This window comes from Aquarana catesbeiana, linkage group LG13 (genome assembly GCF_042186555.1).
Source record: "Aquarana catesbeiana isolate 2022-GZ linkage group LG13, ASM4218655v1, whole genome shotgun sequence".
NCBI lineage: Eukaryota > Metazoa > Chordata > Amphibia > Anura > Ranidae > Aquarana > Aquarana catesbeiana.
Window position 1 is genome coordinate 222,208,999 of NC_133336.1, and position 27,943 is coordinate 222,236,941.

At 50.0% G+C, this 27,943-nt stretch overlaps 1 protein-coding gene across 2 annotated transcripts in view; it reads right to left on the bottom strand.

Moving 5' to 3' along the window:
* LOC141116751 (methanethiol oxidase-like) overlaps positions 1–27,183 on the bottom strand; it is a 42,387-nt gene extending 15,204 nt beyond the window's left edge. Inside the window, exons 1-8 of one of the 2 annotated variants that reach the window (XM_073609154.1) lie at positions 27,084–27,183; positions 20,692–20,748; positions 20,204–20,316; positions 19,208–19,393; positions 18,452–18,572; positions 18,143–18,325; positions 1,979–2,160; positions 1,169–1,247 (exon numbers count right to left, since the gene is read on the bottom strand). In XM_073609154.1, coding sequence (XP_073465255.1) covers positions 1,169–1,247; positions 1,979–2,160; positions 18,143–18,325; positions 18,452–18,572; positions 19,208–19,393; positions 20,204–20,316; positions 20,692–20,748; positions 27,084–27,087 — 925 coding nt within the window. In that variant the 5' untranslated portion in view covers positions 27,088–27,183. The remainder of the gene's footprint in view (positions 1–1,168; positions 1,248–1,978; positions 2,161–18,142; positions 18,326–18,451; positions 18,573–19,207; positions 19,394–20,203; positions 20,317–20,691; positions 20,749–27,083) is intronic. The other variant, XM_073609155.1, reaches the window with a different exon arrangement.
* Between the last annotated feature and the right edge of the window lie 760 nt (positions 27,184–27,943).

The window sequence follows — 27,943 nt, forward strand, 5'->3', positions numbered from 1 at the left end:
CAGAAAGCAAAATCAACATCACAGTGATATGGACAGAGGTAAAGAATTTGCAGGCAGCCTAGATTACCATTGGAGAACATTTAAAACAGCGAAGCAGTTGCAGTTAAAGGTGGATTTACCTGTGGAGGGATGGAGAATAAAATATAATCTTCTGAAATTTTGAATAGAATAAAAAAAAAAAAAAAAAAAAAAAGAAGAATAGAGTAAAACAGGAAAGAATATAAAACAAAAAGACTAGAACACAATAGAATAGAATGGAAAAGAATAGAATAAAAAAATAAATAAAAAGAATAAAAAGGAGAATAGAAAATAATGGGATAGTATAGAAAAGAACAGAAAAAAATGTGAAAAAAATAGAATAGAAATTTAAGGAATGGAAAAGAAAAAAAAAAAAAGAAGGAGAATAAAATAAATAAAAATATAACCATCTTCTGAAACTTTTGAATAGAATAGGAGAAGAAAATAAAAGAATTTATATATATATATATATATATATATATATATATATATATATATATATATATATATATATATATATATATATAAGTATAGAACTGTCTATAAAAATTTGAATGGCGATTACAATTTTCTGGATTTGGTTGAATCAAAATCAGTTTGACCGACCCTCCTACTGCCTGACTCACCCGACCACCCGCAAACTAACATTACACTTCTGTGCTTCTATTTGCTAATACAGGCAGATCAATAGCTGGTGGGAGGGGCTTCCTGAATGCATCCCAGCACTCCTTTTAAAAGCCCTCAGCCCTGAGGCAAGCGGTGGGAGGAGTTATGTAAATATCAAAATGTCCTCGATGGTCGGGTGTCAGTCTGGGAGGAGTGGGCGTTCCTAGGCAGGGCTGTATTTGCATAGGTAACGCCCACATGTGATGCTGAGCCTCCATGATTGAAAGAACTGATGAAAGGGGGCGGGGCCAGGTACGGTGGAATAGTTGATGCTGGACGTCCTTCAGTCAGGAAAGGAGGCGGGGCTCTGACTTGCAACAGCTTCTAATGCACATTGTGAGAAGCTCACAGTGTGCAGTGAAATCAGAGGAAGCCGTTTTAGTACTGGAGAGGAGCCGGTATAAAAAACTGTATGTCCTTATGGCAGCAGCTGGGGGGCGGAGCTATTCTCTCACCCAATCAGGGTCATCATACAGCCACTCACCTGGCATCTCTGGCAGCGCCCAGCCCTCCACCTTCTTATGTGGCACCTGGATGACCTTCTCAGCCGCCCACTTTCCATCCTGTAGGGGTAAAAAAAAAATATATAAATAAAAAAACTATTATGGTTCAATAAAAGGATTGGAAGAGAAAAAAAGGGGAGGGGTTCTCTGCAGTACACCTTTTCCACCACAAGATGTCCTCAGTCTTCCAAATGGCCAATATTATTCAACCCGCCCCCTCGGAGCTCCTCTCTCCGTCACTCTGCTCTCTCCTCCTATCAGCATTATCTTTGTTAGCACTAAAGCAGAACGGATTGGTTCCATGTGCTGCATCTCCCTCCCCCAGTCTGAACTCTGCTGTACTTTATAAGGCAGATACCAGGTCACATTTGGGGGAACACTGCTTGTATTTTTAGGTTTGTATAGATTTGCTTCACCAATTATTTATAAATTGTGATACTATAGTTTCTCTTCCTTGCAACCAAGGCAACAGTATACAGTCTCTACACAGATATGGCAGCATACTCGTCCCCCTGCTCCTATACCTGGCCTATTACATGAAATATGTCACCCCGGTAATGCTGCCCTCAGGTCAACTCGGGGGTCGGGTCATGTGATCACACCCATGTGTAAAGGTTTCAGCAGGTGTGTGGGCGTGGCCTATTCCAGGATCTACAGAACAGATGCAGGTAAGAATCTGCAGGAAAATTTGCCAACATCCCGCCACTACACAAAGCCGACCTGCAGAAGATTCTTTTTTTTTTCCTCCTCAATAAAAAAAATTGAGCCCCCCATCCCCCACAGCCGCTCACCGCCATCTTGTAGAAGCGGAAGATGGAGGCGCCGAGCGCACAGCCGACGAATCCCTGCGCAGCGTCCGGGTTGTGCAGAAATCGGATCTCCAGAGGAACCAGTCCGTCCGCCCCCAGGTCCAACGTCTGTATGCGGGTGTGCTTCGTCCAATCCCACACGTGGATACTCTGACCGTAGTGTCCTAGTATAGAGCAAGAAGGTGATTGGAGGAACAAAAGGTCACATGACTGGGGGGGGGGGGATTGGGGTATAATAGAAGGACAGAGGGGGGATTGGGGTATAATAGAAGGACAGAGGGAGGATTGGGATATAATAGGAGGACAGAGGGAGGATTGGGGTATAATAGAAGGACAGAGGGGGGATTGGGGTATAATAGAAGGACAGAGGGGGGATTGGGGTATAATAGAGGGACAGAGGGAGGATTGGGGTATAATAGAAGGACAGAGGGAGGATTGGGGTATAATAGAAGGACAGAGGGAGGATTGGGGTATAATAGAAGGACAGAGGGAGGATTGGGGTATAATAGAAGGACAGAGGGGAGATTGGGGTATAATAGAAGGACAGAGGGAGGATTGGGGTATAATAGAAGGACAGAGGGAGGATTGGGGTATAATAGAAGGACAGAGGGGGGATTGGGGTACAATAGAGGGACAGAGGGAGGATTGGGGTATAATAGAAGGACAGAGGGAGGATTGGGGTATAATAGAAGGACAGAGGGAGGACTGGAGTATAATAGAGGGACAGAGGGGAGGATTGGGGTATAATAGAAGGACAGAGGGGGGATTGGGGTATAATAGAAGGACAGAGGGGGGATTGGGGTATAATAGAAGGACAGAGGGGGGATTGGGGTATAATAGAAGGACAGAGGGGGGGATTGGGGTATAATAGAACGACAGAGGGGGGGATTGGGGTATAATAGAAGGACAGAGGGAGGATTGGGGTATAATAGAAGGACAGAGGGGAGGATTGGGGTATAATAGAAGGACAGAGGGGGGGATTGGGGTATAATAGAAGGACAGAGGGAGGATTGGGGTATAATAGAAGGACAGAGGGGAGGATTGGGGTATAATAGAAGGACAGAGGGGGGGATTGGGGTATAATAGAAGGACAGAGGGAGGATTGGGGTATAATAGAAGGACAGAGGGGAGGATTGGGGTATAATAGAAGGACAGAGGGGGATTGGGGTATAATAGAAGGACAGAGGGAGGATTGGGGTATAATAGAAGGACAGAGGGGGGATTGGGGTATAATAGAAGGACAGAGGGGGGATTGGGGTATAATAGAAGGACAGAGGGGGGATTGGGGTATAATAGAAGGACAGAGGGAGGATTGGGGTATAATAGAAGGACAGAGGGGGGGGGATTGGGGTATAATAGAAGGACAGAGGGAGGATTGGGGTATAATAGAAGGACAGAGGGGGGGGATTGGGGTATAATAGAAGGACAGAGGGGAGGATTGGGGTATAATAGAAGGACAGAGAGGGGATTGGGGTATAATAGAAGGACAGAGGGAGGATTGGGGTATAATAGAGGGACAGAGGGGGGGATTGGGGTATAATAGAAGGACAGAGGGGGGGATTGGGGTATAATAGAAGGACAGAGGGAGGATTGGGGTATAATAGAGGGACAGAGGGGGGGATTGGGGTATAATAGAAGGACAGAGGGGGGATTGTGGTACAATAGAAGGACAGAGGGGGGATTGGGGTATAATAGAAGGACAGAGGGAGGATTGGGGTATAATAGAAGGACAGAGGGGAGGATTGGGGTATAATAGAGGGACAGAGGGGGGGATTGGGGTATAATAGAAGGACAGAGGGGGGATTGTGGTACAATAGAAGGACAGAGGGAGGATTGGGGTATAATAGAAGGACAGAGGGAGGATTGGGGTATAATAGAAGGACAGAGGGGGGATTGTGGTACAATAGAAGGACAGAGGGGGGATTGGGGTATAATAGAAGGACAGAGGGAGGATTGGGGTATAATAGAAGGACAGAGGGAGGATTGGGGTATAATAGAGGGACAGAGGGGGGGATTGGGGTATAATAGAAGGACAGAGGGGGGATTGGGGTATAATAGAAGGACAGAGGGAGGATTGGGGTATAATAGAAGGACAGAGGGAGGATTGGGGTATAATAGAAGGACAGAGGGGGGATTGGGGTACAATAGAAGGACAGAGGGGGGATTGGGGTATAATAGAAGGACAGAGAGGGGATTGGGGTATAATAGAAGGACAGAGGGGCGATTGGGGTATAATAGAGGGACAGAGGGAGGATTGGGGTATAATAGAAGGACAGAGGGGGGGATTTGGGTATAATAGAAGGACAGAGGGAGGGATTGGGGTAAAATAGAAGGACAGAGGGAGGATTGGGGTATAATAGAAGGACAGAGGGAGGATTGGGGTATAATAGAAGGACAGAGGGGGGATTGGGGTATAATAGAAGGACAGAGGGGGGATTGGGGTATATTAGAAGGACAGAGGGGGGATTGGGGTATAATAGAAGGACAGAGGGAGGATTGGGGTATAATAGAAGGACAGAGGGGGGATTGGGGTATAATAGAAGGACAGAGGGAGGATTGGGGTATAATAGAAGGACAGAGGGGGGATTGGGGTATAATAGAAGGACAGAGGGGGGATTGGGGTATAATAGAAGGACAGAGGGAGGATTGGGGTATAATAGAAGGACAGAGGGGGGATTGGGGTATAATAGAAGGACAGAGGGAGGATCGGGGTATAATAGAAGGACAGAGGGGGGGGGATTGGGGTATAATAGAAGGACAGAGGGAGGATTGGGGTATAATAGAAGGACAGAGGGGGGGGATTGGGGTATAATAGAAGGACAGAGGGGAGGATTGGGGTATAATAGAAGGACAGAGAGGGGATTGGGGTATAATAGAAGGACAGAGGGAGGATTGGGGTATAATAGAGGGACAGAGGGGGGGATTGGGGTATAATAGAAGGACAGAGGGGGGGATTGGGGTATAATAGAAGGACAGAGGGAGGATTGGGGTATAATAGAGGGACAGAGGGGGGGATTGGGGTATAATAGAAGGACAGAGGGGGGATTGTGGTACAATAGAAGGACAGAGGGGGGATTGGGGTATAATAGAAGGACAGAGGGAGGATTGGGGTATAATAGAAGGACAGAGGGAGGATTGGGGTATAATAGAAGGACAGAGGGGGGATTGTGGTACAATAGAAGGACAGAGGGGGGATTGGGGTATAATAGAAGGACAGAGGGAGGATTGGGGTATAATAGAAGGACAGAGGGAGGATTGGGGTATAATAGAAGGACAGAGGGGGGATTGGGGTATAATAGAAGGACAGAGGGGGGATTGGGGTATATTAGAAGGACAGAGGGGGGATTGGGGTATAATAGAAGGACAGAGGGAGGATTGGGGTATAATAGAAGGACAGAGGGGAGGATTGGGGTATAATAGAAGGACAGAGGGGTGATTGGGGTATTATAGAAGAAGGACAGAGGGGGGGATTGGGGTATAATAGAAGGACAGAGGGAGGATTGGGGTATAATAGAAGGACAGAGGGGGGATTGGGGTATAATAGAAGGACAGAGGGAGGATTGGGGTATAATAGAAGGACAGAGGGGGGATTGGGGTATAATAGAAGGACAGAGGGGGGATTGGGGTATAATAGAAGGACAGAGGGAGGATCGGGGTATAATAGAAGGACAGAGGGGGGATTGTGGTACAATAGTGTAGCATGTTTAGGCAGGGTTGCTCTTAGATTTACGTGCCAGGTATCGTTGCCTTGGCTAATTGCTAGGGATCAATTGAGTTCACCCTAAGTCTGGAATTGCTGCATTTCTCTCTTCTGTCGCTAGGTGGCTGGGTACCTGGCGACATTGGATAAAACAAGGGCATTGCAAGGACAGATTAGGGATAGATGGGGTATCTCGGCCAATGGGCAGGGATCTTCTTGGGTCCCTTGGCCTGCTGGCAGAACCTATTTATTTGGGTGAGGTCAGGTGATCGGCTGTCTGGGTGGACGTGTGTCGTATTGCCCCGGGCTGTTAGGCCAGAGATTGGGCCTATCCTGCGAACATCCAGCTGCTAGGCTGTCGGAGGGCCTATCCAGAAGCAGGAGAGCAGCGCAGGGTTGGGACTGCGGTTCAACCAGAAGTGACGGTTCTGTCGGTCGGAGAACTTGTGGTCAGGGGTAGAGGGGAAGCTGTCCCCATTAAGGGACCAACTGTTGCAGAGTGTGATTGCTAGGTGCAGCGGAGTCAATTCAGATCAGACGTTGTGGAGTAACAGGAACTGACTTCTTTATTGGAACATAACTGGCAAGAAGTACACAGATATCACCTCACATGGTAAGAAGAACACAGACAGAAAAAAGAAACCAACAAATACAACACTATACACAGGAAATACAACATATCATAGAAAACTGCACAGCACAGCATACCACTGAGCATTAGCGACATCTAGTGTCCTGTTTGAGAACTGCAGTTAATAGGCTAAGCTGAAATCTGTTGTATCTCCAACACCAACCACCTTGTTACCAGGGACCACTGTGAGTAGTTGAAGCAAGTACCGGAGCAGTATTCTCACCAACCGGGGACGGTGAAGAGTTGGGAAACTTCAGCAGGTGTCAAGCCAGGGACTGAGCAGGCCAGTGGAGGTGACGCTTGAGGAGTATCTGAGTGCCAAGCTAGGGACCCAGCAGGGACGCATGGGTGAAGAAGTGATTGTAGAGGAAGTACAGAAATTGTAATAGAAACTGTTATAATATTGTTGCCATAGGAGACAGCCTACTCATGCAGACTTGGTGTCCAGCTGGGTGCTTTTCCCTGCAGTCTCGGAGTCTGCTAATTACCATTGCAACTACTTAAGGGTGTCCTGGCCCTAAACCCTCTCTCCCACAGTTCTGTTTAAGAGAAAATAAATCTCTTTGTATTAAAAAAAAAAAAAAGTGTCTGGTGCCCATGAATCTACCATACATTACACCCACCATGCCTTGTAACCCACTCTACACAGAAGGATGTCACCTGTCCCCAACTCTGGAGGTTCTCAAACCAAAAGGGGCCCCAGGACGTTTGCTACATTTTTGCACCCAACGTGGGGCAAAGGCGTTATCCTCGCAGCAGTGTCCCATAGCAATCGGCTACAGCTCCATCGGTACTTCGACTGGCTCCGTGGGAAAGTGGCAAGTAACATCTATACTTCTCATAGACTGTTTTATTATGCATCCCAACAATGTGTGGAGAAGAACCAACAAGTCTCATTGCTCATGGGAGAGTACCAGCCTGGTCTTTTGACACTTCCCGCCAGCGCTGTGAGGGTTAAAACAGACTCCATTACAGATTTGGAGAGCTGCCGAAGCAAACAGGCGGGCGCTAAAGTTTCCAGAAAGTATCTGCACCAATCCGTTGGCAGAGGGAGGAGCTCCCGCTCTGCAGAGGAGGAGAAGGAAGTGCTGCCACGTGTGCCTGGTTGTAGGTTGGAGAAGATGGCGCAGTTTGGAAGTACAATGGTGGATTGGAGAAAGTATGCTCTGGGTGTCTTGCCCTGTATACGGCTGGAGGCTATGAGGCCTTGGGAAGTGTTCCAGTCTGGCCACGCATCTGAGGCCTTGGATTGTCGGCGGATGTTGCGGGGGGAACACCTGCTCGAGGTAGTCTCACCAACTCAACCTCCGCGGATACTACAGGCTGATTGGGATAAGAATGTCGTTATCCCAGCTGGGAGTGATATCACAAGCCCACCTGCCATCAACAGAGTCATGCAGGAAGCTGCTATCCCTGTCTTAACGACTGCCCCAGGACCCAGCGCTCTGGTCATGACCCTCCAGGCCGCAGTCGGGTCCATCTGCTTGCTTTGATGTCTGAGCCACAAAAAAAAAGGGAGTACCGAGTCGGGTAATCCTGCAAGGGGTCAAAGTGATGTGCCTGTAGGGGAGGTGATACCTGTGGCCATTGAGGGAGACAACATGGTTGTGCTGGTTAAAGCCAGTGCCAAGCACAACTACCTCCCTGCCGAAGAGTGCTCCACTATAACAAATTCAGACATCCCCTCTGATGGATTATCTGAATTGTTTTTGAACACTTTATCTTGGACGGGGAAGTGGAGTGACAGTGATGAGGAGCAAATGTGTGACAGAGGAGGAGGATGTAGTTCCCGCTGCTACTGCCGCTAGCGTTAAAATCAAGCTCTCTGCCAATGCAGCTCCATCGGTATGCATTACTAGATCTTTTGAGGAGGATTAATGGGCTCGATGGGTCCCGAAGGCTCACCACACCAAGCAAACGGCCGTGAATAAGTTTGATTGTGTGGGGGGCATGGCCAAGATGGCGCTGTGAGAAGACGTGTTCTCAGAGAGCTCCGCTGAGATTCGAGGCTGTTTCTCCTTTACTGCAGCCAAAAGAGCTTGAAAACGGGCACACATCACCTACATGTACCGCCGCCCAGTCCGGGTTCCAAGAGGAAGGGGTAAGAAGCTGAAATTTCCCCCTGTGACGGAGGGATCGGAGAAGGTCTGTGCAGACCGCGTGGGGGCCGGGAAGCGTGCTCTCACTGACATGGCATCCCAAACTGAGCAGCCGGGACAATCCCCCTCTCCCCAGCCGGGCTTAGCTGATGTGCTAGCAGCAATAGTTACCTGCCAGGTTTCTATCACTGCCCTAACCACTAAGGTAGATGCGGTGCAATCAGATGTGGGGATGATCAGACAAGATATGGATAAGATACGCTCCAGGCTGAATACTGCTGAGCAGCGCCTGGGACATGTGGAAGACACTGTGAAGAGTCATGGCGCCGATCTCTGTGCCCTCCATACAAAAATCAGGGCCATGGAATATAAATCCGAGGACGCTGAAAATCGCAATAGGAGGAACAACCTCCATTTAGTCGGCATGGCGGAAGGGGCTGAGGGTCAGTGTCCAACGGAATTTATTGAGGATTTACTCCGCAACCTCCTCCCTGCGGCCCAGTTTTCGGCTGTTTATGCTGTTGAGCGGGCCCATCAGATTCCACCCAAACCAGGTCCCCCTGGAGTGCCGCCGCGCACCTTCATTTTGAAATTTCTAAATTTCAGGGATAGAGATGAGGTGCTCAGAGCAGCCAGAGTGAAGGGAGAATTGCAATACCAGAACAACAAGCTACTCATCTTTCCTGATAACTCAGTTGAAACTCAAAAACTGAGACGTTCTTTTGATCACATCAAAGCAGCCATGCGTCTGAAAGGCATTCGTTACAGTATCCTTTTCCCTGCACGTCTCCGGGTTCAGGACGGGGAGACTACCAGATTTTTTACCTCCCCCCGGGACGCTACCACATGGCTGGAGTCACTTCCTCCACATCGCTGACTGCTGACCATTGAATTCTGTCAGTTATCTACTCTATATGCTGCAAGATGAACATGTTCTGCTAACAAGTAAGTCCATGCTCGCACCTGTTGTGCCTTTTGTTTGAATAACTGTTGGAATTTCAAGTACTGTGCCCCTGGCAAGCCCAGGTGATACGGGACTCTAAGACTGCCACTAGTTGCATTATAGCTAGATCTGCCTTACTCTATTGGAGCCAGCATACTAATAGTGACCTGGTCAGAGAAAGCAAGAGACTGGTTTTGTTTTTTGCCACTGCACTGAAAGTACATGCTTTCCTCCTAAAAAGTTTTATATCCCTATTGCTGCAGTTCCTGAGTTGTTAAAGATGGACTCTGGCAGACTCTAGTGCTAGCCTGTTCTACTACAAGCTCAAATGTCATCCTCTTTATGCCTATTGGGCCCAGGGGCGGATCCGTGGGGGCAACAGGGCAATTGCCCCCCCCCCCCCGAAATAATAGCACTGTCTGACTCTGAAATGTCATTGTCTCCTGCCGCTGCCGGCCCGAGTCTCTCTCTCACGTGTGCCAATCAGCGGCGCCGAGAGAGAGACTCGCGTCTGTGTGTGGTACAGGCGGCGGTCACTCACACTGAAGGAAGGATACCAGGAGGAGGTGGGTGGAGCCTCTTCCATGCACTCGTTGCTAGACGCCAGGCGGCCCAGGCATTAGCAACGAGTGAGGTCAGGTCAGTCACAGTGAGTGAATCACCGTCACGTCGGAGGTCGGACTCGAGTCTCTCAGAGCCGACCGACGTGACAGCCTGAACAGGAGATGCTCATGCTGGAGGAGGCTGGAATAATAGGCAGACTGAGACTTCCGTTCTTCCCTTTGAGGAACCTGTGATGGTAACTTGAGGCAGCCACTGAGCAGCACCCACATCACCAGAAAGCTGTGTGGGCACTGCAAACCAGACCTTCCTTTGAAAGCTCATATCCTGAGCTCTGCTCTGACCTGGTTTGCTACTGGACTTCAAATTTTCCTTTCTGTTTGACTTTCTCTATTGCTGACTACTTTGCCAACCCCCAACAAGACTTTGATTAAACCCTTAGGGCTTGTGTAGACAACAAATGCAGAGTGCTTTAGGAACCACAAACACATACACCTCCTAAGTTGCTATCATTACTGATTCATGTATTGCATTGCTATTGTATTCATGGCTTTTAAAGCCCAACCTCCAACTTTTTTTAAAGAACCCAAGTTGCTTTAAGAAAAAAAAAAATTAGCTTGGGTAATATTCACCTCTTCTCCAGTGCTACTGTCAGGACCTGAACCTGAACCTGGGACCTCTGCTGTGGCTGACTCTTCTAACTGAGCCACATATTATCTCTCTGCCTGATTGCTTAGATAACCTTGCCTAAGGCTGGATTCACACCTATGCAGTTTTAGTGCTTTTTGCATTTTGCAGATTTGCACTACAGTCCATTTAACATTGTTTTCTATGGAACACGTCCTGTAGTGCAAATCTGCAAAATGCAAAAAGCACTAAAAATGCATAGGTGTGAATCCAGCCTTACGTCTTGCTTCTCGTGATACTTGAACTCTGCTCCTCCCATGAACTTCCTGATTTAAGCCTTTTAAGCCATGTTTCTACATTTCCAATCCGCCAGATTATTGTTCTCTCTCCAGCCAATATGTCAGTCCTGCTGCCAGTGGCAACCAGTGAAAATTTTTTTGGGGTGTGGAAAACAGTACCCCACCCCCCCCTTGGTCGGTGGCAGGTGATGTGGCAAATGGACAAGCCGCAACTTGTGGCAGGTGAAGTGGCAAGTGGACAATCCGCAACGTGGGGCAGGTGACGTGGCAAATAACAATCTGCAACTTGTGGCAGGTGACGTTGCAAATGACAATCCGCAACTTGTGGCAGGTGACGTGGCAAGTGATAATCCGCAACGTGTGGCAGGTGACGTGGCAAGTGATAATCTGCTATGTGTGGCAGGTGACGTGGCAGGTGGACAATCCGCAACTTGTGGTAGGTGACGTGGCAAGTGGACAATCCGCAACTTGTGGCAGGTGATGTGGCAAGTGGACAATCCGCAACTTGTGGCAGGTGAAGTGGCAAGTGGACAATCCGCAACGTGGGGCAGGTGACGTGGCAAATAACAATCTGCAACTTGTGGCAGGTGACATGGCAAATGACAATCCGCAACTTGTGGCAGGTGACGTGGCAAGTGATAATCCGCAACGTGTGGCAGGCGACGTGGCAAGTGATAATCTGCTACGTGTGGCAGGTGACGTGGCAGGTGGACAATCCGCAACTTGTGGCAGGTGAAGTGGCAAGTGATAATCCGCAACGTGTAGCAGGTGACGTGGCAAGTGGACAATTTGAAACTTGTGGCAGGTGATGTGGCAAGTGGACAATCCGCAAAGTGTGGCAGGCGACGTGGCAAGTGACACGTTCTGGGCTCCCACTGATTCTGTATTATGGTGAGTTGAACTATTTCATTTTCTATAACAATGTAATAATAGAAATAATGATGTTGGGGTTATTTATGTTAATGTTTTTTTTTCTCTACAGGTGCTTTAGTTTGTCTATACTCAAAGTTTTTGACATGGAACTATGTGTGATGCTGTATGTGGTTGTGGGATCAGATGCTGCTCCCTGGGGCTGGATACTGAATGCATTTCCTCCATATCTCCCATCTAATGGCTGAGTTTAAAATAATCTCATGGAACGTGCGAGGCCTCAGCACTGCTGTGAAGCGCTCCTTAGTGTTTCGGTTCCGGCATAAATATCACCCACAGATCTGTATCCTCCAAGAAACACATTTGCAGGATAACAAAACGATTTGCCTTAAAAAAGCCTGTGTTGGCTTGAGTTATCATTCCACCTTCTCCACGTATCCCCGAGGGGTCAGCATCTTGGTACACAAGACACTGCCGTCTAGGCTTCTGGAGGTCAGAACTGACAGGGAGGGAAGATTTATCATTGTGCACGCTAATATATATGATAAAGATGTGGTATTAGTTGGAATCTATATCCCCCTCCAGCCACTGGCAGAATCCTTCACGAGATCATGCAAATTGTGGTGCAATTTGATACAGCCCTGGTCTTTCTCCTGGGGGGATTTTAATATGGTTCCTTTGGTGGAACTTGACAGGTTACACCGGTCGGCTCGTGACACTCCGGATCTTAGGCAGTGGGCTGATACTTTTGCCCTCACTGACGTTTGGAGACACATGCACCCAACGTTGAGGGTATATACTTGTCATTCCTCTTCTCACAAAACTCTATATAGAATAGACCTGGTATATGCCTCTGGCCCTGCATTACAATATGTTCAGGATCTGACTGTGGGAATTTCTGACCACGCACCCCTATGTCCGACGCTGACTTTGACTACCCCCCCGGAACCTATGGCGGCTTCCCAGATTCTGGGCTAATGATGAGAGACTACAGGAACCTCTTACAGCCGCCATAGGCAAGCTCCACCCTGTGGCTTCCTGCCTGTTTGGGGGGCTTGGCTCTCCCCAATTTCCAGGTTTACTTCTGGGCTGCTATGTTGGTGTCGGTCCATTGGTGGCTCAAGGGCTCCAGAACTAACGTTGTAGTCTGCCTTGAGGCAAACTGTTTGGGCTCACTTACCGACCTTCGTAACTTTCCTTACCGAGGACCGGGGGCATACTTGAGGGTTCCTGGACCCACTCAGGCAACGAGGAGGGTATGGGTGGCTGCTAGACGTAGATACCTTAAGCCGGGCCAATTATCACCAGCACATCCTTTATGGGGGGAATCCAGCGCTAAAGCATTTTCGTACTATCCCGGACCCGCAGCTTTGGGCTAGATATGGTATTACAACCCTGGGGCAAATAATGCACAGAGGGGAGTTGATTTCCCTGACGGACATAATGAACAAATTCCAATTACCCCAATGGATGAGGTTTAGAACTAGGGCTCAATTTCCACAAGCACCCCTACTTCAAGCTGATCCCATTGAGGAACTTCTCTCTCCTGGAGATGTCTCTAAACCCCTATCTACTCTATATAATGTACTCCTAGGCAAGGACTCTCCTAAGATAGAGAAATTATGGGACAGATGGCATGCAGACATTCCATCATTGGACAAAGAGGGATGGGAGGACTGTTTGGATTATGGCCCTAAGCTAGTAATAGCATCTAGAGACAAACTAATTCAGGTTAAAATTTATCCATAGGATCTATTACACTCCTCAGAGACTTTATCATATATTCCCTGACAAAGACCCCATGTGCCCTAAATGTAAGACTCAAATTGAAAAATGTTTCCACATGTTCTGGGAGTGTCCCATTATAGCGACATATTGGACTGCGATATTTGGAGAAATCAATTCTAGGTTACAAATATCCATTCCAGCCAAACCAGAACTTGCTCTATTGGGGGTTCATGACGACGAGCAAAGAGCTTATCATCTAAAATTGCTTATCTCTTATCTGCTCTATTATGCTAAAAAACAGATCCTCATGAAGTGGATCGAATCCTCCCCATCCATTTCAGCCTGGGAAGCACAGATTGAGGCAGCTATACCCATGTATAGGATCACATATATTAACCGAGGCTGTCCGTGGAAATTCGAAAAAGTATGGGCTCTATGGATATCCTCCTAATGGTATACAGTCTGTTGTGTGAATAATCTTTTGGGGGGTGGGGAAGGCTTCTGGGTACTGGAGGTTTTATTATACCTATAGTATTGACAGTATTGATGTTTTCTATGCATTGTCCCTTAAGACTGTCCACACCAACTTGATCTGTGAGCATTTATGTAAACCTTCCATGAAGTGTTATGTACTATGTCAATTGGTATTTTGTATTTTTCCCTTTTGTGACAATAAAGCACATCTGTTTGTTAAAAAAAAAAAAGTCTGATTGCAAGCCAGATGTTGTTGTTGGGTACCCAGTTCAGCGTGCTCCAGACGCACAGGTCCTACCTGGGTATGGAGACCCTAAGACCCTGCCCAGGCTGTCCAAGGTGCAGCGAATGATCATAAAAGAAAATGGCTGAGGAATATGGGTACCTGTATCCCTACATACCGGTTCATCTAGTGGAGGAAATTCTTGTTAAAGAGACCCAATAGGTAGATGAAGCTGTGCGCGGTTTCCTCCAGATCTTTCTACAGGTAGAATTTCCGAAGCGGTCACCGAAAGTTGCTGAGAGGTACGTTTCAGTGTTGCACACCTGGGGTTATGGCCGTAAAAATTAATCTGGACAGTGTGATTATCCGCGGGCCAGACAAAAAGGACATTAAACACGTTGTTACTACGGTAACTACAAAAAGGAGAAGATTTGAAGTTGCCAGATGAAAGTACGTCTGTTCACTAAACTTTGTGGATTACAAATATGTGCTGTGTGAAGTGAAGGACGCTATGCTGGAAGTCACTTCATTTCTGCACAAAATTGTTGCCAGTGGAGAACATTCCTGCTGGCTGTACTGCTGAGCTTGTGCTGGACTGAATGCTGCCGGTAGATACAGGGAGTGCCCACTTGAGTCATGCTGGCCAGTGCTCTGAAAGTGGTCAGTGTGCCCCCCTCTGAAAAGTAATCTGCTGATGTGACATTCAGCAAGTTTGTTCCTCAACTAAAGAGGAAGTCTTCCTCAGTTCCCAGCTGTCATGTGGACAGACTGAGGCTACTATTGCAAGGGGACCTGTGTTAAAGAGCGCGGTCCCTTGCATCAAGGCCTGGCTGCCGGAATGCAGCTGTGCCTTTGTCCCCGGAGATACCCTTAAAGAAGAAGGGGAACTGCTGAGAAATATTGTTCACACCCAAGTGAGATTTTTTATGGACTGTCATACATCAAGGACACTGGGGTATTTAGCTAGTCAGGTAGAATGAGCTTTGGCAAAAGGGGCAAATTCTTACCTTCGATGTAAATAATGGACTAATCCACACATTAGAATGGTTTCTAGTGTTGGTCACCAGGTGGCGTGAGCGGTGCTGACCTGAGCCTCTATTCATATTAGGAGTATTTGATAGAACATGCTAAGGAAGGTTTCTTTAGATCAATGGAAAGGGGATGGCATTCTCCGCTGAGAATGGGGTCCACTTCCATATGTATATGGTTCAGATCTATTATAGAGTGCATTTACACTGCTATGCTGTCCTTGGCCATGGACAATTTACAATTGCTTAATCACTCATGTACATATTGCACTATGTTATTATAGGGATAAGATGCATTTGCATTGCTGTTTATTTCTCTCTTTCAGGTGTTCTTGCACTGTTGCGGCTTCCTTAGATAAGGAGAGACAGTGATCCAACATGGATGATAATGCTATATATTCACACTTTCATTATTACTGTGCATATTAGATTGATACCGTATTTAATCAGCGTATAACACACACTTTTTTCCCCTTAAAATCAGGGGAAAATTGTGGGTGCGTGTTATACGCCGATCCCCGCCGATCTCCGCTGATTGGGAGTGGAGCGGAGCGAGCGCGGCCGACATACACAAAGCCGAGTGTATTTGGCTAGTCTCGGCTTCTCTCGTAGTCCTGCCCCTATGATGGACATAACACAGGTCCAATGGTGGGACTGGGCGTGACTGTGAGCAGAACCGAGACTAGCTGAGTATACTCGGCTTTGTGTATGTCGGCGGTGCTCGCTCCGCTCCGCTCACAGTCACGCCTAGTCCTGCCATTGAACCTGTGTTATGTCCATCATAGGGGTGGGACTGGGCGGGACTACGAGCGGAGCCGAGACTAGCCAAATACACTCGGCTTTGTTTATGTCGTCAGCGCTCCCTCCGCTCCCAATCAGCAGAGATCGGCGCTATATTTACATTTCTGCAAACAGACACAGGACGGCTGCAAAGAGACACAGGAGGCCTGCAAAGAGACACAGGAGGCCTGCAAAGAGACACAGGAGGCCTGCAAAGAGACACAGGAGGCCTGCAAAGAGACACAGGAGGCCTGCAAAGAGACACAGGCCTGCAAAGAGACACAGGGCTGCAGATGGACACAGGGCTGCAGATGGACACTGGGCAAGGCTGCTTTGATGGGCATTTAAATGTAAGTTTTTTTCCTTAAACTTCCCTCCTAAAAGATTTTTTCCTTAAAATTCCCTCCTAAACTTGGGGTGCGTGTTATACGCCAGCACGTGTTATACACCAGCGTGTGTTATACGCCAGCGCGTGTTATACGCCGATAAATACGGTAGTTAAGATATGAGACCAGGGTTGATATTCTCCCTTAAATAGTTGGGTGGTACACCACACATTAAACTGTATATATAATTCCTGTAATTTATCTACCCTGTGTGAACTGCCATTCACTCATGCATGTTTATTTTCTGTGATATGCTATGTGCATTACTTGTTGTTATTATTCCTTTCCTCTTTCCCCACCTATCACAGTTTTTGTCAGGACATTCGCTCTCAGGCTTGAGAGCTCAAATTATTATTTTTTTTGCAAACGCCGAGACATAGTTTTGTAGGCAGGGGGGAGGATGTAGCAGCCTGATGTTTAGGCAGGGTTGCTCTTAGATTTACCTGCCAGGTATCGTTGCCTTGGCTAATTGCTAGGGATCAATTGATTTCACCCTAAGTCTGGAATTGCTGCATTTCTCTCTTCTGTCGCTAGGTGGCCGGGTACCTGGCGACATTGGATAAAACAAGGGCATTGCAAGGACAGATTAGGAATAGATGAGGCATCTCAGCCAAAGGGCAGGGATCTTCTTGGGTTCCTTGGCCTGCAGGGAGAGCTTATTTATTTGGGTGAGGTCAGGTGATCGGGGTTCTCTGCCATCTCGACGGCTGTCTGGGTGGATGTGTGTTGTGCTGCCCCGGGCTGCTAGGCCGGAGCCTAGGCGGCTAGGTTGTCTGAGGGCCTACCCAGAAGCAAGAAAGCAGTGCACGGTTGGGACTGCGGCTTGAAGTCCAACCATAAGTGATGGTTCTGTCGGCCGAGGAACCTGTCATGGTCAGAGGTAGAGGGGAAGCTGTCGCCATTAAGGGGTCAACCCCCTCATTAACAGGGACCACAGTGAGTAGTTGAAGCAAGTACCGGAGCAGTATTCTCACCAACCAGGGACAGTGAAGAATTGGGAAACTTCAGCAGGTGTCAAGCCAAGGACCCAGTCAGCAGAGGTGACGTTTGCAGAGCAGCCTTGTGTGCTAAGCCAGGCACAGAGCAGGCCAGCGGGGTGAGGCTTGCGGAGTATCTGAGTGCCAAGCTAGGGACCCAGCAGGGAAGCGGGAGTGACGCTTGAGGAAGATACTCAGTGAGAAGGTTGGAAGAGCTCAGGAGATCCGGTGGCAGTGGATCAGCAAGTCTAGTGAGGAGAGACTGGGAGCTCAGTGGAGTGAAGATCTACAAGAAGTGATTGTAGAGGAAGTACAGAAGTTCATTACAACTTGTGTTAGAAATGGTTATAAGACTGTTGCGATAGGAGACAGCAATCCTACACATACAGATGTGGTGTCCTGCTGGGTGCCTTTCCCTGCATGGCTGTCTACCTATAGAAGTCTCGGAGTCTGCCAATTAACATTGAAACCACTAAAGGGTGTCCTGGCCCTAAACCTCTCTCCCACAGTTCTGTTCAAGAGAAAATAAATCTCTTTGCATTCAAGAAGTGTCTGACTCTGACAATGAATCTACCTTGCATTGCACCCGCCATGCTTTGTAACCCACTCTACACAGAAGGATTTTAGCTGTCCCTAACTCTGGAGGTTCTCATTAGACTAAAGGGGCCCCGGGACTTTGCTAAAATAGAAGGACAGAGGGAGGATTGGGGTATAATAGAGGGACGGAGGGTGGAGGGGGGTAGTAATGGATGAATTTGGCTCCCAGTAGTCCCGTCTTGTACTGATCTTTGCCCCTTTTACCCTTCTGCACCCCTCTTACCCGCCTTCACGTCCTCTATGTTGAACCCTTTGGTGAAGATCTTCGGCGCTCCCCACTCTGTGCTGATCATGACGTTGTGGCGCGGTTGGTACCAGAAGCCGTGGCCGAAAGGCGTAGCGTTGCCCTCCACCTCCCAGTTCCCCTTCACCTCGAACGTCTCTCCATCCAGCAGCACGAAGCCTCCTGAGATACAGAAATCGGTTGAAGTTATCCTCATGAGAAGGTCAGTAAGACTTTGAAAAAGACAAGAAATGCTCCGGGCCAAAAATAAAACCCAGAGGCCTGCCGGGTGTAGAAGATAGCGCTCACCTTTGCCGTTCCCGGCGGTGTCCCCCAGAGTGCTGATCATGATCTCTCCACTGCCCAGGCAGTGCGGGGTGTGCAGGTACCCCGAATTGCACTTCTTGTGCACCTCCTCCGGCTCCACCACCTGTAGAGAGGAGAATCCCGGTCAGGTCACAGCCGGGCAGTACCAGGACAGGGTAATCCAGCGCAAGGATGCAGAATTGCACCCCCCCTCCCCCACTAATAATACATGCCGTAGAATGGATGTACCACCCTGTGTCCATTTTTGTTTCACTGCGCCCAGTGCAATATCCCCTCTTGCCCACCCCTTGTCCCGGCCCTGCATTCAGGCACATACATGGGAGCTGCCCAGAGAGTCTTGAGAATTACACAGCTCTGCCAGCCTCCCGACCTGACCTCGCTCTACTGCTGTTATGCAATCAAAACCTGGGAACTTTCCCCAATTTGGCTTTTTGAAGTCCGTCTTCTGGGCCCCCCGATTGCCGGGAGCTTACCCTGATTCTCTTCTACACCGATGAGGTCACCCCCCACCCTCCTATCAGCATGTTCCCTTCTCTCAATCCAAGAGCTGCTGTCCAGAAGGCAGATATAAGGACAGGTTCAGGTACTCACATTAGCTGCCTATAGAAATACCTGGAGTGATGATATGGTGGTTATAGAAGGGAGGGGTTGGCGCCCCCCCGGGACGGTTTATTTAGAGAAAAGACAAGTTAGTAAACTGACAGAGAGGACCGGACCAGCTGATTGGAGGGTGCCCACCTTGTGGATGCGGGGGGCCCGGCGGTCAGTGCCCACGTCCACCACGTAGACACGGGAGGAGATGACAGACGGGAGGATGAGCTTGTCCCGGACTTTGGTTACATGCCCGAAACAGCTGCTGCAAGTGTTCCAGCCGCAGTGGTGGAGCTCATCGTTCAGGTTGGGCATCGGCAGGCGGTGGATGACCTGGAAGGAGGAGCAGGAGAGTCATAGCTGGTATCTGGAACCCCACCTGTAGGCTACCTGCCTGTCTGTACCCACCCACTTACCTTAGTGTGCACCTGGCTGCACCCTTCACCAGGTGAGCACCCGGCTGTACCCACCAACTTCCTCCAATAAAGGGCTTTCTATACCCACCTACTTACCCTGGTGAGCATCTGTCTGTTCCCACCCCTTTACCTGGTGACCACTTATGTACCCTCCCCCTTTCTATAGTGAACACCCGGCTGTACCTGCCCACTTACCCTGCTGACCACCCAGCTGTACCCTGCCCCCTTCCCTGGAGGGGGCCCCCGGCTGTACCCTGCCCCCTTCCCCAGGGGGGGGCCCCGGCTGTACCCTTCTCCCTTCCCCAGGTGAGCAGCTGTCTGTACCTGACCCCCTTCCTGAGATGATAATCACCTGTGTCCATAGTGGTCTATACCCACCCACTTACCCTGCTGACCACCCGGCTGTACCCTGCCCCCCTTCCCCAGGGGGGGCGCCTATCTATACCCGCCCCCTTCCCTTATTGAGCACCTCTCTGTACCTGCCCCCCATCCCCCATGAGCAAATGTCTGTACTCGCCTATTTCCCCCAGTAAACACCAGTCACAGCCATTCCCTGCCGCACAAATCTCAATGTTGTGTTTACCAAAACATATCAGAAAATTCCAACCCGCACTCCACCTGTAACCAAAATATACCTTTTGGGTGGGACGGCCCTTCATTAGTCATGAATACAGTTTCAGGACCCTCCCCCGAGGAACAAACATGCTATGAAATTCATGAGCCTCACCTTGGAGTAATAGGGAGATTTGGGGTCCACATCCACCGTGGCCAGGTAGTCAGGCTTGTTGTTGCCGGTGTTGTGGTAGATGCAGGCGACGTAGATCAGCTCCTCTCTGGGGCCTGTACAGGACAGACATGGTGAGTGGTGGGATACAGGGGGCCACAGATATCCCAGGGTCATAAAAGAGGTTCAACTTTTGTGGGAACAAACAGGAACATAATTTGTTTCTACCCAGCAAATGCTGCAGAACTTAGAACTGCCTGAATCTGAGCTGCTCCAAGATTCAGCAGTTCCTTTCACAGTGCCTCTGAGTGAGACAGCAGCCTCAGTTCACATCTTTCCTCTCTTACGTACAGAGGGCAGAGCTGAAACCAGGGAACACCCAGCAAAGAGGACCTGTCACATATTCAAAATATCTACACTAAAAGCCTACAGCTGTACTCTGATTCTTCCCTTCCCCCATCGTCCCTGGACTCAAAGCAAGGGGCCCCTACCTTTCATGGCATCCAGAGGAGACTTGTATCCAGGTCCACATGATCCACACTTAGTAGCTAGAAAGCAATAAACAACAAGAATTGGTCACAAGATGCCCCCATAGCTCTGACATATACCGCAGCGCTGTACAGAGATCACTGAGCCAATCACATTATTCTCTGTACCAGAGGAGCTTGCACTCTAATGTCCCCTCCCCCACAGTCACACACTATTATTACTATTATACATTTATATAGCTCTGACATATACCACAGTGCTGTACAGAGATCACTGAGCCAGTCACATCAGTCGCTGTACCTTGGTGGTGGGTGACTGCACGTGGTCAAGCAGTAGGGTGGATCAGGCAGTAAGGTGAGTCAGGCAGTAGGGTGGTGGGTGGCTGCGGGGGGCGGTCAGGCAGTATGGTGGATCAGGCAGTAGGGTGGAGGGTGGCTGCGGGCGGTAGGGTGGATCAGGCGGTAAGGCGAGTCAGGCAGTAGCATGGTGGGTGGCTGCAGGCAGTCAGGAGGTAGGGTGGATCAGGCGGTAAGGTGAGTTATGCGGTAGCATGGTGGGTGGCTTGGTGGTAGGGTGGTGGGTGAGTCAGGCGGTAGGGTGGTGGGTTGCTGCTGGGGCATTCAGGCGGTATGGTGGATCAGGCAGTAGGGTGGAGGGTGGCTGCGAGCAGTAGGGTGGATCAGGCGGTAAGGCGAGTCAGGCAGTAGCATGGTGGGTGGCTGCGGGCAGTCAGGAGGTAGGGTGGATCAGGCAGTAAGGTGAGTTATGCGGTAGCATGGTGGGTGGCTTGGTGGTAGGGTGGTGGGTGAGTCAGGCGGTAGGGTGGTGGGTTGCTGCTGGGGCGTTCAGGTGGTATGGTGGATTAGGCAGTAGGGTGGAGGGTGGCTGCGGGCAGTAGGGTGAATCAGGCGGTAGGTGGCTGCGGGCGGTCAGGCGGTAGGGTGGATCAGGCGGTAAGGCTAGTCAGGCAGTAGCATTGTGGGTGGCTGCAGGCAGTCAGGCGGATTAGGCGGTACGGTGAGTCAGACAGTAGCATGGTGGGTGGCATGATGGTAGGCGAGTCAGGTGGTAGGGTGGATCAGGCGGTCAGGCAGTAGGGTGGCTGCAGGCGGTCAGGTGGATCAGGCGTTAGGGTGAGTTAGGTGGTAGGGTGAAAGGGTGGCTGCGGGTGGTCAGGCGGTAGGGTGGATCAGGCGGTAAAGAGAGTCAGATGGTAGCATGATGGGTGGCATGGTGGTAGGGTGGTGGGTGAGTCAGGCAGTAGGGTGGATCGGGCGGTCGGGTGGTCAGGTGGTAGGGTGGGTCAGATGGTAGGGTGGTGGGTGGCTGCAGGCGGTCAGGCAGTAAGGTGGATCAGGCGGTAGCATGGTGGTAGGGTTGTGGGTGAGTCAGGCGGCTGCAAGCTGTAGAGTGAGTCAGGTGGCAAGGTGGTGGGTGGCTGTGGGCGGTCAGGCGGTAGGGTGGTGGGTGAGTCAGGCGGTAGGTGGCTGCGGGCGGTCAGGCAGTAGGGTGGATCAGGCGGTAAGGTTAGTCAGACGGTAGCATGGTGGGTGGCATGGTGGTAGGGTTGTGGGTGAGTCAGACAGCTGCAGGTGGATCAGGCGGTAAGACAAGTCAGGCGGTAGGGTGAGTGTGACAGGGGTGCCCGTGGAACCCAGAATCCCTTGTTTCCGCTCCCCATGCACCTCCTATGTCTAAGGCACCCTGAGTGACTGAGAAAATGTGCCTTGGATTACTTAAAATGGGACAGTAATATTTAACCACAATATCATCTCCCAGGATAGAATATATATATATATACTATTCCTGGTTTGTTTGATTCTGAACTCAACATGTTAATTGAAAGAGCTGATCACATTGTCCTCTGTACAATGGAGGAGACGGGCCGACTCCTACTATAGGTTTTTTGCCTACTAGGCCGAGGAGGGGGAGATCACTGTTTGTATTGGTAATTGTAATTAGCTTCTGCTATTGTGAGAAGGTTTGCTGTGTTTATATTGATGATAATGTGTGTTGTGTCCTCTGAGCTAAAAGACGTCAAGTCTGCCCTGAAAGGTCCTGCCTCGGCTGTCTACCGATTAGTTAATTAGCTCATGTTAATTAGGTTTCTGGTTACAGTTTGTATTGTCATCCTGGTGTACAGTAATGCCTCGGATTGCGAGTAACGCGGTTAACGAGCATTTCGCAATACGAGCTATTACTTTTAAAACATCCTGACTCGGTTTGTGAGTATTGTCTCACAAAACGAGCAGGATTCAAGCCTTTGCGGTGTGCAGTACCGCATTTGGCCAGAGTTGCGGGGGCGCCAGTGACACTCTGAGCCATTCAGAGCCGTTCGGATGCACTCGGAAATACTCAGTTCCCGAGTGTTTCTGAGGTATTGCATACAATAGAAGTCAATGTGGAACAAATTATTTTCATTTACATTGACTTCTATGGGGAAACTCGCTTTGATATGTGAGTGCTTTGGATTACAAGCATTCTCCTGGAACGGATTATGCTCGTAATCTAAGGTTCCGCTGTATATATTTGTGTGAGATCTCAAAATAAACAGTCCATGTTAAAGCTGTGTAACTGAGCTAGTCTTGTCAGGATCTTGGTTACATTACTGAGCTGTAAAAATCTGATATCTGAAGGTCCAGATTGGAGGAAGCTGTGTACTGACGGAAGCACTCAAGCGGAGTGCGACGGGGGATCCGTTACAGTAGGTCAGGCCGTAGCGTGGTGGGTGGCTGCGGGCGGTCAGGCGGTAGGGTGGATCAGGTGGTAAGGTGGGTGGCTGTGGGCAGTCAGGTGGTAGGTGGCTGCGGGCGGTCAGGTGGTAGGTGGCTGCGGGTGGTCAGGCGGTAGGGTGGCTCAGGAGGCAAGGTGGATCAGGTGGTAGCATGGTGGGTGGCTGCGGGTGATCATGCGGTAGGGTGGATCAGGCTGCGGGCAGTCAGGTGGGTCAGGCGGTAGGGTGGGTGGCTGCGGGCCGTCAGGCAGTAGGTGGCTGCGGCTCATGTGTAAGGTAAAGTCTACAGGCTTGTAAATGGATAGAAAACTAGTTAAAAGACAGAATTCAGAGAGTAGTGGTTAATGATTCTTCCTCTGAGCGGTCTAAGGTTATCAGTGGTGTACCCCAAGGTTCAGTGCTGGGACCCCTACTTTTTAATATCTTTATAAATGATATTGGGTCTGGGATCAAAAGTAACATTTCTGTCTTAGCAGATGACACCAAGCTATGCAGTGGAATAACGTCCTTACAGGATGTCCCCAACTTACAAGCCGACCTCAATGTCTGTCTAATTGGGTGACTATGTGGCAGATGAGGTTTAATGTTGAGAAATGTAAAGTTATGCACTTGGGGGCTAAGAATATGCATGCATCATACATACTAGGGGGAGTACAACTGGGGGAATCCGTGGTGGAGAAGGATCTGGGGGTTTTGGTAGATCATAAGCTCAATAATAACATGCAATGCCAAGCTGCGGTTTCCACAGCGAGCAAAATCCTTTCCTGTATAAGAGAGGTATGGACTCCAGAGAGAGAGATATCATTTTGCCCTCCTGTACAAATCATTAGTGAGACCTCATCTGGAATATGCAGTTCAGTTTTGGGCTCCAGTTCTCAAAAAGGATATCGGGGAACTGGAGAAAGTGCAGAGAAGGGCAACCAAACTGATAAGAGGCATGGAGGAGCTCAGCTATGAGGAAAGATTAGAGGAACCAAATTTATTCACTCTTGAGAAGAGGAGAATAAGGGGGGATATGATCAACATGTTCAATTATATAAGGGGTCCATATAGTGAACTTGGTGTTGAGTTATTCACTTTACGGTCAACACTGAGGACAAGGGGGCACTCTTTACATCTAGAGGAAAAAGAGATTTCATCTCCAAATATGGAAAGTTTTCTTCACAGTAAGAGCTGTGAAAATGTGGAATAGACTCCCTCCAGAGGTGGTTCTGGCCAGCTCAGTAGATTGCTTTAAGAAAGACCTGGATACTTTCCTAAATGTACATAATATAACTGGGTAGTGACATTTATAGGTAAAGTTGGTCCAGGGAAAATCCGATTGCCTCTCGGGGGATCAGGAAGGAATTTTTTCCCCTGCTGTAGCAAATTGGAGCATGCTCTGCTGGGGGTTTTTTGCCTTCCTCTGGATCAACTGAGGGTATAAAATTGGGTATATTGGATTGTACGATATTTTTTATTTTATTTATTTATTGTTTTTCAGGTTGAACTGGATAAACTTGTGTCTTTTTTCAGCCTGACTAACTATGTGACTATATGTAACTATGTCAGGCGGTAGGGTGGATCAGGCTGCAGGCAGTCAGGTGGGTCAGGCGGTAGGGTGGGTGGCTGTGGGCGGTCAGGCGGTAGATGGCTGCGGGCGGTCAGACGGGACAGGCTAATGGCAGTCAGGTGGGTCAGGCTGTAGAGTGGTGGGTGGCTGCGGGCAGTCAGGTGGTAGGGTGAGTCAGGCGGTAGGGTGGATCAGGCGGTAGGGTGGTGGGTGGCTGCGGGCGGTCAGGTGGTAGGGTGGATCAGGCTGCGGGCAGTCAGGTGGGTCAGGCGGGTCAGGCGGTAGGGTGGGTGGCTGTGGGTGGTCAGGCGGTGGGTGGGTCAGGCTGTTGGCGATCAGGTGGGTCAGGCTGTAGGGTGGTGGGTGGCTGCGGGCGGTCAGGTGGTAGAGTGAGTCAGGTGGTAGGGTGGGTCAGGCTGCGGGCGGTCAGTGGCTGCGGGCAGTCAGGTGGGTCAGGCGGTAGGGTGGTGGGTGGCTGCGGGCGGTCAGGTGGTAGGGTGGGTCAGGCAGTAGCATGGTGGGTGGCTGCGGGCGGTCAGGTGGTAGGGTGAGTCAGGCGGTAGGGTGGATCAGGCGGTAGGGTGGTGGGTGGCTGCGGGCAGTTAGGTGGCAGGGTGGGTAAAGTAGTAGCATGGTGGGTGGCTGCGGGCGGTCAGGTGGTGGGGTGGATCAGGCGTTAGGGTGGATCAGGCAGTAGCATGGTGGGTGGCTGCATGCAGTAGGGTGGTGGGCAAGTCAGGTGGTAGGGTGGGTCAGGCGGTCGGGTAGCTGTAGATGGTCTGGTGGTGGGTGCCTGCGGGCAGTAGGTGGATCAGGTGATAAGATGCGGTGTGCCAGCAGTCAGCGGGTTGTGGGTAAATAATTGTGTAGACTCTGGGATGGGCACACATGGTGCTGGCATCTGCCATGTAAGATTGCTATGTGTGGGGAGAGATTACAGGGCGGGCACAGGAGCGTGCTATAGATGCCAACACAGGAGATTATAGTTCAGGGGCACAGAGGAAAGGGGCGACTGTTATATGAATAGCGGAGGGGGCGTGGCTGACATTGCGATATCCAATCCATGTGATTGTTTTCCTCATGGATTCTGATAAATCATGTGTAGGGGATCGATTAGCTTTAAATTGATAAATGGGATTGATTTATAAATTGATCCATCGGATCAGAACACGATGAAATGTTACAACCTGATCTTTGTTGGGATTCCTCTATGACTCAGCGGATTGGACGCCGAGATCGGCGCGGTCCGGCCGGGAGAAGGAGGTTTTTCGATCAGTCTGGGCTCTATAGTGCTCAGCAGCAGCTCTGGGCACTGAGTGAGATTGCTGAGCAATCAGCGGTGGAAAATCTGCAGTCTGTACCATTCTTCTGTACACTCATTCTTCTGACGCTCGCCTGGCCAGGATCGGACACTGATCTGTGATTGGACACTCGTCTCTGATCGAATGCTCACCTGTGATTGGACGCTCGCCTGTGACTGTTCCACCTTCATTGGTGGGTGGACCCTGCTCACTGCCCGGATACCTGACGGGGGTGCCTTAAATGATGTGCTCCCCTCCTCACAATGCCATCTGCCTGGCTGTCGGGGGATCCACTCACTAGCCAATCAGGAGTTGTGACTTCACTTACCGCATGCTGGTTGCAGCGTCAGAGGAGTTCCGTGTCCCGGGACCTCATTCTCTGTTCTTGGACCTTCCGAAAAATGCCACCCGCCTGGCTGTGACTTCAATACCGCACCCACCCCACCCCACACACCCCGAGCAAGCAAGCAGCAAGTGAAGCCAGAACTCCCAACCTGCCTAGAATGGCAGCCAGGGGGGTCAGCATCTTCAGATGGAAGTCAGAAGGCAGTGCAACCTCCAGGACTCCCCCATGACAGGGCAACAAGCATGCAGCCAGTGAAATCACAACTCCCCCTTCTGCATGTTTCAGGTCACTTGGAAGCCAACGGATCAGCATGACAGCCAGGACAGCTCCACACACGCTGCAATCACTCATCAGGCTGTCAGACAATGGAGGAAAAGAGAACCTCCCTACAGGACACCACAGAGGGTCAGAAAGAGGAGAGGAGAGTAAGAGAGAAGGTGGGGGCTGATGGAGAGTCTCACCCATGTCACTGCAATCTCTCACTCGGTGTTCCTAGTTGCTGATCGACCCGTGATCATCAGATACTGAGCTCACCCAACACGCTGCTTTAATAGACTGGGGGAGGGATAAGGGTGGAGCCAAGGAGGGGGGAAAAGGGAGGAGGGTCCAGGCACTGATCATCACTGAATGCAGAGCGATTATCTGAAACTTTCCATTCTGTGCCCATTATGAGGGGTTCCCACCATCCCTGTGCTGAGTTCCCGGGTCTGTACACCCGCTGTGCCCATTATGAGGGGTTCCCACCATCCCCATGCTGAGTTCCCGGGTCTGTACACTCGCTGTGCCCATTATGAGGGGTTCCCACCATCCCTGTGCTGAGTTCCTGGGTCTGTACACCCGCTGTGCCCATTATGAGGGGTTCCCACCATCCCTGTGCTGAGTTCCTGGGTCTGTACACCCGCTGTGCCCATTATGAGGGGTTCCCACCATCCCTGTGCTGAGTTCCCGGGTCTGTACACCCGCTGTGCCCATTATGAGGGGTTCCCACCATCCCTGTGCTGAGTTCCCGGGTCTGTACACCCGCTGTGCCCATTATGAGGGGTTCCCACCATCCCTGTGCTGAGTTCCCGGGTCTGTACACCCGCTATGCCCATTATGAGGGGTTCCCACCATCCCTGTGCTGCTTCTCTTTTCACTGTCCAGTCACAGGTTGGGGGCTTGTCCGGGATGACCTAGGTTTAGGAGAAAGTGCTGGCCATTGGACTGAGGACATCCCTGTGCTGAGTTCCCGGGTCTATACACCCGCTATGCCCATTATGAGGGGTTCCCACCATCCCTGTGCTGAGTTCCCGGGTCTGTACACCCGCTGTGCCCATTATGA